Below are 13210 nucleotides of genomic sequence, written 5' to 3'. Positions count from 1 at the left end.
CTATTGGACAAATCATTACTGACAGTGAAGTTCTTTGAAAAACACTTTGTTTAGTCCCCCAGTGGGTTGAACTGGATCTTTTGATTGGCTGTCTCTGAACCAAATGCTGTATATTTGACATGCATAGAAACCAAACTAAGATGTGAAACAATATATTGTGAAGACAGTAAATAAAGTACAAGAAAATAATAATGAATATTCCAGCTGGGCCAGTCTTCAATTTCTTAACCACTTACTCAATTCAGGCCACATAAGAAAGGTTGTTTGGTCTTTATTCATTATACAGTGGAACCCCGACTTAAAAAATTAATTCGTTCCCGAGGGTCTTTCGTAAGTCGAAAATTTTCGTAAGTCGAAGCACCCATCGCGCCTTTTGAGTAAGGCGATGCTGAACGATAGGCTATAGGCTAATTGCTAACTAGAACAACAATACGTCGTTCAAGTGGAACAGCGAAGCGCAATTACGAAAGGCAAGGGGTTGTCACATGATTCGGAAGGCATTGTGGGGATTGTAGGCTTAGCCAATCAGAGCCAGCAGATTTTATTACACGGGCAGAAATATTGCCGTTCAGCGCCTTCGTAACTTGAATTTTTCGTGACATGGGGTATTCGTAAGTCGGGGTTCCCCTGTATACATAAAAAAAGATCAAAAGTATACAGATAAATCGTTTCCCAAAGTGAAAATACTCATCTATAGATGAAAATTTAAAGCTGAAATTATTTACTGTCTACAGACAAGTTTCCTTCTAAGTGCATAACAACATTTAAAAACATATCAAGTTGTAACAATCACGTGAGAGTCCAGCAGCAGGTGGAATAAAGAGTCTTGCTTAACAGCTCTAACAAAGGGACTTACAGCTCCTCAGGTCACACATGTTGAAAAGACCACATAGATTAAACAGCAACATGCATTTGAAACATTGCAATGAACAGTTATGTTTCTACTTAATAAAGCCTGGAAAACACAAACACTTATGCAACATCAAATAAGGCTTTTAAAACATGTATCATGTATAATAGTAAATATACTGCTGGCTTTTTCTAATCTAATTCATAAACAATTAATGTCACCGATGTTAATGAAGAGCATGTGTCTCCAGTGTCAGCCTGCATGATTTCCTTGTTAATGCTTGGGTGAAAAACAGCATATTCCTTGTCTTTTTTTTTTTTTTTTTTTTTTACAACAAATGCGTAAAGCAGTGTACACAATCATTAACCCAAGCTTTACCGGCAAGCAGGTTTTCATTGAGGAGATCATGTTTTACACAATCAGTAAATGCAGAGGCTGGGATTACATGCATGTGACAGTTAGATATGGCGGTAAGACTATCCTACTCTTTGAGCAGAGGGAAAATTACAAGAGCAATGCGCTCCCCCCCCCCCCCCCCCCTCATTTACCCTCTATCTAGCTGTAATTTTTTTTCATTTAATTTTAATAATTGACAGACATTCTGATACACGGTGTTCATTCTTCATTGGTTTTTGGTACTAATGTAGAACAATGTGTACAATTTAAGCTGGAATGTAAGTGAGTGGTGGCTGGAACCGTATTTGCTGATCTAGTGGTATCCACCTTCTATAAGTCTGTTACCTAAAATGTTGAACAAGGGTCATAATGCTTACGTAATCAGTCATGTTTAGGAAATTATGAGTGTTCGACTTCATGGTCTTTTTGTGGCAGTTCGATTCAGGAGAAAGACACAGTACAACAAAAAAGGTGTCTGGTCTTTGGGGAGGGAAGACTTTAGGGAACTATAACCAAAGAGAATACCGCGCATCGTTATCTGGCCTTGGACTAAAGATAATTTCTCATACGTGTCATTACGATAATTAAAGAGTCCAGAGTGCATTCTGTATGGCAAGACTAAAGTAAGGAATTTGGAAACACAACTTCCAGTGCAGGGGTAAGACGTTGTCCTTTCTGGACTGTCCCTAATGATGGACTTTTCCGTCACAGTGATTTGCTTGCTCTTTGAAACAGCTGTCTTAGCAGATAAATCCAATGCACATTTTATTGTTGTACCTCAGGAAAAAAGCTTTGGCTGATGTAAATCAGCATAGATCATGGCAGCTAATTAAAGCATATACAAAAGGCCACTTGTGTAAATCGAATCAAGTATTTTGCTGTCATTATTACTTTGAAATTATTTTAAAATCAGTAATGTTTTATTTGTGCTTTTGAGTATTAGGAAATAGAAATGAGAGATGCTGTAGCTGTCATAATGCACGTGGACTAAAATGCAATAAAAATCGATATGGCTACAGTTTCTATACATATATTAGGAATAACAACGTATGCCTCTTTTAGTTCAGTACAGATAAAAGCAGACCTTTGGGGGCTTAACAATGTATTATTGCGTCATGCAGTTTAAATCACGGATTGCCCCTTTAAAGACAAGTTAATTTGGGGAACTTGGACAATAATTAAAACGGCGCGAGGTGGGAGGGATGGTTTAGTAGTTGAAACAAAAGCTCTGCTTAAGAAATGCCCACTCCAGTCACCATTTCATTTTTCTTAACTCTGGCCCACTGTGTGAACCCTGAGCCGACAGAAACCAGTAAGATGACGGACTATGAAACTTCAACGGCTTTCCTCGGAGAGTGGGGATGTTTCCAGCAGCAGGTGTTTTTCCTCCTTTCTTTGACCGTCATCCCTAACGGTTTGACTGGCCTTTCCACGGTGTTCCTAGCCGACACGCCGTCCCACCACTGCCTCATACCCGCGCAACTCAACCTCACCCCCGCGTGGAGGAACAGCAGCATCCCGCTGGAGCAAGAGAGCAGCCAAGGTGGCGCGTTGGTGCGCAGCAGGTGTTCCAGATACAAACTTGTTGATATCCTCAGTTTCTCTGAAAAAGGCTTGCTGCCCGACGTTGATGTGAACCTGTCTACTGTGCCGAAAGAAAGTTGCTTGGACGGATGGGAGTATGACCAGAGCATCTACATTTCTACAATCATATCGGAGGTATATATACACACCTTTTTTCTAAATGCGGAAAAGGCTGCTTCTGCTTTTATGCTGAGGTAGAGCTAGGCGACTGTGTATAGCCGTATAGGTTAAATGTTGTGATATACAGGAAGTGTGTTAGCTAAACTCGTGTTATTATGGGAATTCATCACAAAGTCAAACAAGATGTGGCAACATTTTCTCAAATAACACAAAATCTCTAATTCGTGGAAAACTGGCCCTAGGTTGTGTGGTTTACAGGAACAATGCTGTTTTATGCTTTTAGATTGTTGTTTAACATCTGAAACACACTGGGCTGTTTGTTTTTTCTTGAAGAGAAAACAACAACAACAACAACAACAACAACAACAACAACAACAGTGTGTTGTTGTTGTCTGCACTGTATATAGAGTGTGATCTGCACTGTATATATCTTCTATGTGTTTTTTCAGTGGGACCTGGTTTGTGATGAAAGCTGGAAGAAACCACTGACTTCTTCTTTCTTCTTCTGTGGAGTTCTCACCGGTTCTTTCATTTCAGGACAGCTCTCTGACAGGTTATGGACAAGATAGCTTAATTCAGTTAAATTCTACTTATTATTATCAATTTTTAAATTCTAGTCCTATGCTTCAAAGTTGAGCTAGAGTACTATTGATCTACTGAATGAACACATGTGGAGTAATGTGACCTAGCACATCTAATCTAGTATTTACTGAGGAATAGTTTTTTAAAAAAACTTTTATGCCCAGCTGTATATTAATATAGCTAATCCTACCACAATATGTGTTAGATATGATATAGAAATAAATGCCCTTAAGCTCATATCTATTGCTACAGAACTAAGCTGTTGAACAAAAGTCACTGCATACAGTAGGCTAATCAGGATGCTCAAGTTAATTATACACTTTTCATTCCACAACTCCGTGTCACAGCATCAGTGAATCACAAAATGATAAAATTTTGAGCCGCATGTTAATCATCCAGATTAGTTTTTTAAAAACACATAAATTTATATTTATTAGCAAAACAGTGTCAAACCACATGCTACAAATGTTTTACCACGTGTCCTGATACTAAACTGGTCAGCTTCCAGTCGAGACCAGCTATCTATAGCTCTGCTGTACTATGAAACAAAAAAAATAAAACAAGAAAGGACCCTATGCAAGGCAAGATATCTCTCTTTTCAAACTATTGCAAGTATTGCAAAAAAAAAGAAAAAAGAAAAACAGGCCTTAGAACAAATTTAGATGATTCATAACTCATTGCATTTTGTTTTTATTGAAAGCAGCTCTTGCATAATCCCTCACAAAGTCTAAACACATTTCCAGCACAACTCAGAAGCCAAGTTGGGTTAAAGGGGAAATCCATTGTTACTCATTAGAGTAAGATTTTTTTTTTTTGGGGGGGGGCAAACTTAAATAATTAATTGTTTGCTTATGTCTCAGAAAACCACACAATTTCAGACTATTTCATTTGTACTGGACGGAAGCTAATGGCTGGGGCGAGGATGAACTATCCAGTAAAGTTGCTGTAAAACAAAATTGTAATTAAAAAGAAGCAAAGAGATGCAGTGTCAGGGGATTGGTCAGTCTATATGGTATTGGTAGTCATTAAGTGCACATGTCATCTCATTGAAGTACACGTAGAAAAAAAGAATATATGAGACCTTATTGTTGTTGTGAATTTGACTGACTCTCCCACTTTATAAAACATGCTGATTTGTTCAGTCTTGCTGTATTTCAATTTCAGGTATGGGAGAAAAATAGTTCTGTTTGCTACTCAGGCAATTCAGACGGTATTCACATTGATCCAGGTCTTCTCTCCATCTTGGACGGCGTTCTGCGCCCTGTTCTTTGTCGTTGGTGTGGGCCACATTTCCAACTATGTGGCTGCGTTTGTGTTAGGTACTCTATTCAAAAGTTTTCAGATATGTTTTTTATAATACAAAACTTTTATGTAATGTAACTTGTAATTTGAATGTTTTTTATTTATTTATAATTTTCCAAGGAGCGGAGATATTAAGCCCATATGTGCGGACTGTTTATACCACGGCGGGTGTGAATCTGTTCTTTGCTGGGGGCTACATGCTTTTGCCATTCTTTGGTTTCTTCATCAGGGACTGGAGGATGCTCCTCTTAGGCATTTCACTGCCTGGCTTCTTCTTTGTGCCTCTCTGGTGGTAGGTAGGTGTGTGTGTGACTGTACATGTTACGGTAACTGATAATGCACAGCTGTACATCTGGGGAGTGTTAGGATTTTTTTTTAGGGTAATCAAATTATTTTCCCTTGGATCCTTTTTAATGAAGCCAGTACAAAATATTGACAAAACATTTACATGATGTCCTGACTGCGCTTTCTTTGGTTTGAAAAGACTGAGCCTCTGTTTCTGCCCCCTCTTTTGTTTAATGAAAAAGGTTTATCCCAGAGTCTCCTCGGTGGCTACTCTCTCAGGGAAGGATAGAAGAAGCTGAGGCCATAATCAGAGACGCTGCTAAGAAGAACAAGGTGGAGCCTCCATCAGTCATCTTTAGTCTCTTGCAGGTGAGACCTTTTTTTGGGTGCAGTGCTAGAGAAGCGGCAGTTCTTTTAAAATATTTAGGGAAGACAAAAATGCCTTATCTGTCAGTGTTTTCTCTGTAACTGAAAATCTGTTACTGTCACTACACAAATAATTTAGAAAGAAGGCTGTTTTACTGGAGACAGGATTGCTGTTTTTCATTTGTTTTCAGAAATCACTTAGACACTATAATATTAATGACTGAACAAGATAGTAAGACGGTAAATATTTCTTCTTTTCCAGGAAAATTACAATGCATACACCTACAATTAAACCATGTCACTATGTTTTTTAATGTTCCAACTGAATTTTCAGTATTTCTAGGTGAAAGGGCAAGAAGCATGAACCTTTTCAGGTTCACTGCTCAGTGTGCATTGAGAGGTAATCATTTACTGTTTTCCTGTTTTCTGCATGAATGAACGTTAATCTGGCGGCTAACAGACAGACATGTTGTCAAGGTTCATTTAACACCTTTCCTTCTTGCACTCTTGCACTGGATAATGTGCCTTTTAACTATTGAAGGAAGTCGACTTTAATCGACAAGGAGTTTTCAACGTGCTGAAAAGAACACCAAGCACTGTTATATTGTGCTTGAGTACAGCTATACATGTGTTATGAGCCTAAATGTGCATAGGTTAGATAGGTTAGCTGGTAAATGGTTGAGTATATGGTTAAACCTGTAAGGCCTAAACTTTAACAGCAGTTGAACAAAAGTGTCTATTGTGTAAGAACTGATTAAACCTGTAACTGCAAATAAAGGTAAGTTTATGAAAGAAGCTGTGAAGACAACATGTTTCTTAATATTACCTTGGTTTTTGTCTACCTGAATTCACTTCATAGACAACTGTCTATTAAAAATGAAAGACACCATTACCAAGAAACTGAAAAGAACCCTTAAATCCAAAAAAATGGTAGATTTCCGAGATTGAAACATGAAATAAATCAAACTGTTAATTGCAGTAATAGTGTTCATTGTTAAAAAAAAAAAAAGATCACATGCTTAATAATGGAAAATTACCAGTTGAACTCTACAAAAGAACTTTAAAAAGTGGGTCTGTTTTTTTCCACAATGCATTCCTCCATTCAGATGACCTCTGTGTTATTTTTTTCAACTTTGGTTTCTTGAACTCTATTCAAGAAACCAAATTGCCACATTCATGAACTTTATCCTGCGCAGCAATCTCTCCCCCTTAGAGATAATGTACCCTTTGCATGGGTTACAAAATGTTGCTTTTTTTTCTCTATCTGTTTATTGTAACTAGGTCTAGAACAATATAGACGTCCAATGTCTTTATGGATGCACATTTTTTTTAATTTTTGTGAACAGATCTGCTAAAAAATGTGTAGAGTTAGCATTTATTTGGTGTCATTTCTGGAAACTGGGAGTGGATTATGGTGGTTTTTGAGGGATTGTTTTTTTGGGGGGAATAAAAAGCTGAATACTTGACTGCTGTCTGTTTCAAATTATAAACATCTGTCTCAAGCAATCCATGGGGATATGATTAGCTTACAAATGTGGTATTACTGCAAATGGCAGTATAATATGCGGTTTAGGGGATATAAATGCATTCCCTCCCCCAACTTTATTATTATACACATAAATATTGGCTCATTTAAATTAAAATCCTCACAGTTGAATATACTGTACACACACACACACACACACACACACACACACACACACACACACACACACACACACACACACACACATATATATATATATACATATATATGGAAAATCTGACCCTGAACCCACAAGCTTCTCTCTCGTTACATTACTTCCAGACTGATGGCTCTGCTTGTTAAGTGTTTGTTATTCCACATGCATCGATGCCCTGCAGGAACAACTTAAGCCTGAGAAGAGAAGGGCCCACAACATCTGTGACCTGCTTCGTTCTCGAAACATCCGCTGGATCTCTGTCACGCTGTGGCTGATCTGGTGAGTCCCTGCTGTCCCACCTGACCCTCACATTTGGTACCGTGACCCTACACACACAGCTACACACATTCAAGCACTCACATGTAGGCATAAACACACACAACTGCTCACATTCACATACAAAGTTTTAACCTGTTCATGCATCACTTTAACCACATGTCAGCCTGTTTCACTAACAACAAATAATGACCTGTCGGGTGCTGTGAAGCCTGCAACTAAGATCAAAATCAGGTTTTGCGTAACTGCACAGTATGCCTGTATTCGCCCTGTGCACGCTTCCTTGCTGAGTCCGAAAACAGATGCAGCTGCATTTCTGTTTGATCAGGAAACAATTCAATCTAGCTTTACACAGTTAAGTCTTTGCTAGTGGATAAGATTATATTTTTCTTAACCTCTGAAGTTAAAAATATTAATATGAAAATATTTTTAGGATGCATATCCTGAAAATATCAATTGGAATAAATATGTATTCACACATTGCATATTACAAATAACTGACTTATAAAACTCAAATTTTTCATTTCTCTTTCTATTAAAAACTTGTTTTGAGTGCTTTAGGGTTCCTGTAGGGGAAACCCAAGATAAGGTTGAGTTGTGGTTCTTGTTTGGCTTGCTGTTATAATATTTAGCTAGTCACCTTGTATATAAACGGGCGGCTGTGGCTACAGTGTAGCTTGCCATCACCAGTGTGTGAATGTGTATGTGAATGGGTGGATGACTGAATGTGTAAAGCGCTTTGGGGTCCTTAGGGACTGGTGAAGCGCTATACAAATACAGGCCATTTACCATTTACCATAAACTAAAAAATGGACAAAGACTGCAATGGTTTCTATCTGCTTTGAAGTTGTGGTTTTATGTGTTGCAGTCTTATTATTTTAGCCAAAATTGTCAATTTTTGGACGTTGATGTGCTAAACAAGCTAGCAATGCTAGCTAGCTTGGTTAGCAAGGCATATCCATACACATTATAGATGCATTGCACACACAAAGATACCTGTTAGTTAGTGTTAACATACTAAAAAAAAAAGAATTTCAGTTCAGTGACTTTAATTAGCTTAAATGAAATGTGGCACAGAACTGGGAACCTAGAGCTGGGAACCGAGTTTAAAACATAGATGTAGCTTGAAAAAATGTTGCCAATACAAAAGTGACTGAAGCCTACATTCTTCAGAAATCAATGGATGAAGTTGCAGTAGCTGCAGCCATCTTAAAACTGTCTATGCCGCTCACTCAGTGTAACCATGTTCCTTATCTGCCATAACTTTGAGGCTTAAGGCAACTTTTGAAAAAAGACAAAAATAAAACTAAGTCCCCTATCAATATAAAAGGAAAAAAATAGCTCTAGGTTTATTTTGTTTCTTTCTAGGCATAAAAACTGTAAAGTACGGAAGCGTAGAGCAGCCACCCAGGCAAAAGAAAAACAGAGCTATATCATGTTATAACGTGAGAAGTTTATTGTTCTAACAATATACTTTTCATGTTTGTACAATATACTATCACGTTAGTACAAAATACTTTTCACGTTTGAACAACATAATATCACGTTATTACAACATACATAATTATCATGTTTGTACAATATAATATTTATATTGTACGAACGTGAAAGGTTTTTGTTATAACGTGATAATTATGTATATTGTAATACTTTATAGGATATTGTACAAACATGAAAAGTATATAGTTAGAAAAATAAACTTTTCACGTTATAATGTGATATAGCTCTATTTATTTTATTTTATTTTTTGCCTGGCTGGCAGCTCTATGCTTCAGTAGTAAAGTACTTCAGGGCTTTTGATGCCATTATCAACTGACCCTAGAAAATTTCATCTTGGCTTTGTTTTTCAGCACTTGAAGGAACCACTTGGACACTCACTAACTGTGTTTATCTGCACTTTTAAAAGTCAAACAAAATTCTAAAATGGATGTTCTTAAAACATTATGAAGCTCTACAAAGCTATGACAAACTTATGTTACACCACCTAAAATACTAGATTTAGCCTTTCATCTATACCACTTCTCACTTTTAGTGGAGGTTTTGTAGATGTTGCCATCACAACATCTACAGCAGGGGTGCCCAATCCCGGTCCTCGAGAGCTACCGTCCTGCAGCTTTTAGATGCATCCTTGTTCCCACACACCCGAATCAAATGAATGGCTTGTTATCAGGCCTTTGCCAAACACGATGGCATGCTGAAGAGGTAATCAAACCATTTGATTCAGCTGTGTTGGAGTAGGGATGCATCTAAAAGCTGCAGGATAGTAGCTCTCGAGGACTGGGATTGGGCAGCCCTGATCTACAGTGTCAAACCACCAAAAAACTAAAGTCTGTTGTTGATACAATGTTTCGTTATGTTTCTGACTACTTTGTAGTGCCATACTATTGAGATGTACAGAATAAGGATACAAAAAGGACACTTTATATCCTCACAGGAACACCTTGACCATTGCCTACTTTGCTGTTTCCCTGAACACGGCAAACCTTCATGGGAATGTGCACTTCAACTGTTTCCTGTCAGCTCTGGTGGAGATACCAGCCTACATTTTGTCATGGACTATGTTTCGCTGGTGTTCCAGACGGCTGACTTTGTCCTCATCATTGTCCATGGGAGGGTTGTTTCTGCTACTCATTCAGCTTATTCCAACACGTATGGCACTTAAATGTTTTGTTCAAAACTGATTTATTATAGCTGTAATTTCTGGCAATCTTTAACTAGTTTTTTTTATATCATTATATATTATGTTCACATGTTCTATTTTGAGTGTTGTTCTCATATTTATTGATTAAGTACAGTCATTTTCAATCTTTTGCAAAACTATACCGCTGTTTGAACAAATAACTTACATCAAACCTCGAACAATTTAATGTGTTTTTCCCTGTAGATCTGTTCTCTTTGGCGATAGCACTGGAGATGATAGGGAAGTTTGCAGTGACGACAGCGTATTCTTTGGTCTACGCCTTCACAGCTGAGATCTACCCAACTGTGCTGAGAAATACAGCTCTCGGTGCCTGTTCTATGGCCTCCAGAATAGGAAGCATTACTGCTCCGTTCTTCATTTACTTAAGTAAGGATCTTCTGTCCTCTCTTTAAAGTTGTGTTAATCACTGGTCATAAGGATGAAAAAGAAACACATTTAAAGTGAGGAGAACATATGCTAAGCATCCTGCCATTACATCTAGCTTATTCTTAGTTTCTCGTTAAATGAAGATGTGTTTATGCATTTCTTTTCATCTATTTTAGTAAATACTCTGTCACAGGGCTTGATCATTTAGACGTTCAGAGTCAGATAACTTGGCATTTTGAAGTTTGGAGTTAAACTAACTCCTCAAGGAAACCAGACCACACACGTCCAAGGAGAACATAGCAACTTAGAAATGTCCCAACTAGAACTAAACAACAAGAAATACCACCAGCTGAAGTATAATAGAAGACTTGATTAGCAATCAGAAAGGAAACAACAGCCTTCAGTTAAAATTTACAAGTTTCTTAGCATTTAAGGGATTTTTTTTTTGTAACCATTGTAGGCAAGGTTGCTTTTGACTTTCTTAACTTCCTTTGATATGTTGCCACAGGAAGCTATTCCGTTTCACTGCCTTACATCCTTATGGGAAGCCTTACAGCCTTAGCAGGGTTGCTGAGTCTCCTGCTGCCTGAGAGCTTTGGAATGCCTTTGCCTGAGACCATTGATCACATGCAGCACTTTCCCGGGTAAAGAAAGAGTTTCATTATAGAGTGAGATTAGGTAAAAATATTATTTTGCTATTTTTTTCAGTGTAGTTTAAATTCACAATTGTTGTAGTTTGGTAGTTTTACTTTCCGGTGTTATAAAGAGGGGCCAATCTTTCGATTTTTAATAGTTTTAAACATAAAGTTTAAATTTCTTTTTTCTTGTATCACAATTTTATGCCATTATATTTTTTTTTTCAAAAAATGTGTTTGCTTAAATTTGAAAGATTACTCTTTTACCCAACTCTGTTAATTTTTGGTGTGTTATTTAGTTCACAAGCTCAAATACATTTGCCCTTTGATTATTTTTCACAACAGCTAAACTGAATGTGCAAAGATTAGATTCTTGCTTGTTTAATAAGTAATGTCTATTTGCATATATTGAAAACACCCTCATCTGCCCTGCATCTTGCCTACATGCAGTTAGTATCAGGGATTATCGTCATGTAATATATATTTCTCAATATATTTGTCATAGCTACAATTGTGTTTAATCAGAAAAGGTAAAAAAAAAACTATGATAAAAAGCTCACTGCATAAAAGACTGACTGTGCTTTGCTGTCATCTTGACCATGTCTATATGTCTAAATGCATTGAGTTGCTTAGATATATGTGTTCATGAGCAGTTAAACCTATTGAAGTGGACAGTGAGTGTATGCAATATACTGAAATGATAACCAAAACAATTGCACCATAGTTTACAATATTTTATTGGTGTCACTATCATTTAGTAACTCGCAAATTTACCCAGATTCGCCCAGTCTGGTCAGCCAATCCCATATAACAGATATTAAAACATTTAGTGGGAATCAGATAATTGTTTGACAAGTGTTTCCACTTCCTCTTTAGTCCAGGACAGAAAATCAACAGAAAATGCTTGATTATGACTTTATTTTTTCTTCCTTCTCTGTAGATGCTGTCAGAGAAAGCCTTATACTCTCACACACATGAGAGAAGAGGAAAATGCTCCTGAATGAAAGACTACATAAACAAGGAGAAAAGTGAAAATCTGACTTGATTCGAATCACTGGATGAGCAGAGATTGTGTACTCGTTTCCACTAAGTGACCTCTTTAAGGACGTAGGTAAAATTATTGCTGTGTTGTCACTGGATGTATAAAATTATATCAGTTCAAGGGGACCAGAGAGGTAATTTCCTTACAAAACTGGAAAATATTTTTTTACATTATAGCAAAAAAAAAATATTATAAAAGGAAGCTTATACTCACCACCAATTTGACAACATTAAGATGTACAGTAGGAAACTTGAAAGAGTAACTTGCAGAAAGTTTGTAGAAATTCAGTAATTTGCTTAGAATATAGTGGGAATACATAATGCATTTAATGCATTTTTAATGGAAGGTTTATTCATTAATTGCTTACCATGAACCATGATCTGACCATGATCTGCCACTCTGAATGACATCATACATGAGTATGCCATAAAATACCCAGATACCACAAAGTAATTCTGATTGTGATGATAAGACACCAGGAAGTAGACCGGCTAGTAGTAGATTGATAGTAGAAAATAGTAGATCAGCTCAAGGCCACAACTTAAGGGGGACTTGTAAAAACAAACACACAAACAAGTAACCATTATAATCTAATGTAATAAAAATAATGTTTTCTTTGGATTCAGCTGTTAATCAGATGCAACCAATTACATGGTGCTGCAGGTCAGAAGAAGTTCTATAGCAGGGGTGTCAAACTCCAGGCCTCGAGGGCCGGTGTCCTGGAGGTTTTAGATCTCACCCAGGGTCAACACACCTGAATCAAATGATTAGTTCATTAACAGGCTTCTGGAGAACTTCAAGACATGTTGAGGAGGTAATTTAGCCATTTAAATCAGCTGTCTTGGATCAAGGACACATCTAAAACCTGCAGGACACCGGCCCTCGAGGCCTGGAGTTCGACATCTGTGTTCTATAGGCTAACTAATTACTCAGTCACACTAGAGCTGGGGTGTCGAACTTCAGGCCTCAAGGGCTGGTGTCCTGCGGGTTTTAGATATCACCCTGGGTCAACGAACCTGAATC

General features: G+C 37.5%; 1 protein-coding gene across 1 annotated transcript; it reads left to right on the top strand.

Moving 5' to 3' along the window:
* Nucleotides 1-2121: 2121 nt before the first annotated feature.
* On the top strand, nt 2122-13053 carry LOC113031170 (organic cation/carnitine transporter 2-like). The gene is made up of 10 exons (XM_026183111.2): nt 2122-2965; nt 3400-3503; nt 4697-4851; nt 4955-5126; nt 5362-5488; nt 7349-7446; nt 9878-10092; nt 10328-10510; nt 11019-11154; nt 12086-13053. Exons 1-10 carry the CDS (start codon nt 2486-2488, stop codon nt 12147-12149), a joined length of 1734 nt encoding a protein of 577 aa, XP_026038896.1. The 5' UTR covers nt 2122-2485; the 3' UTR covers nt 12150-13053.
* Nucleotides 13054-13210: the final 157 nt, after the last annotated feature.

This window comes from Astatotilapia calliptera, chromosome 10 (genome assembly GCF_964374335.1).
Source record: "Astatotilapia calliptera chromosome 10, fAstCal68.1, whole genome shotgun sequence".
Classification (NCBI taxonomy): Eukaryota; Metazoa; Chordata; class Actinopteri; order Cichliformes; family Cichlidae; genus Astatotilapia; species Astatotilapia calliptera.
Note: the sequence above shows the minus strand (reverse complement) of the source record. Positions and strands in the feature narration are given on the sequence as shown.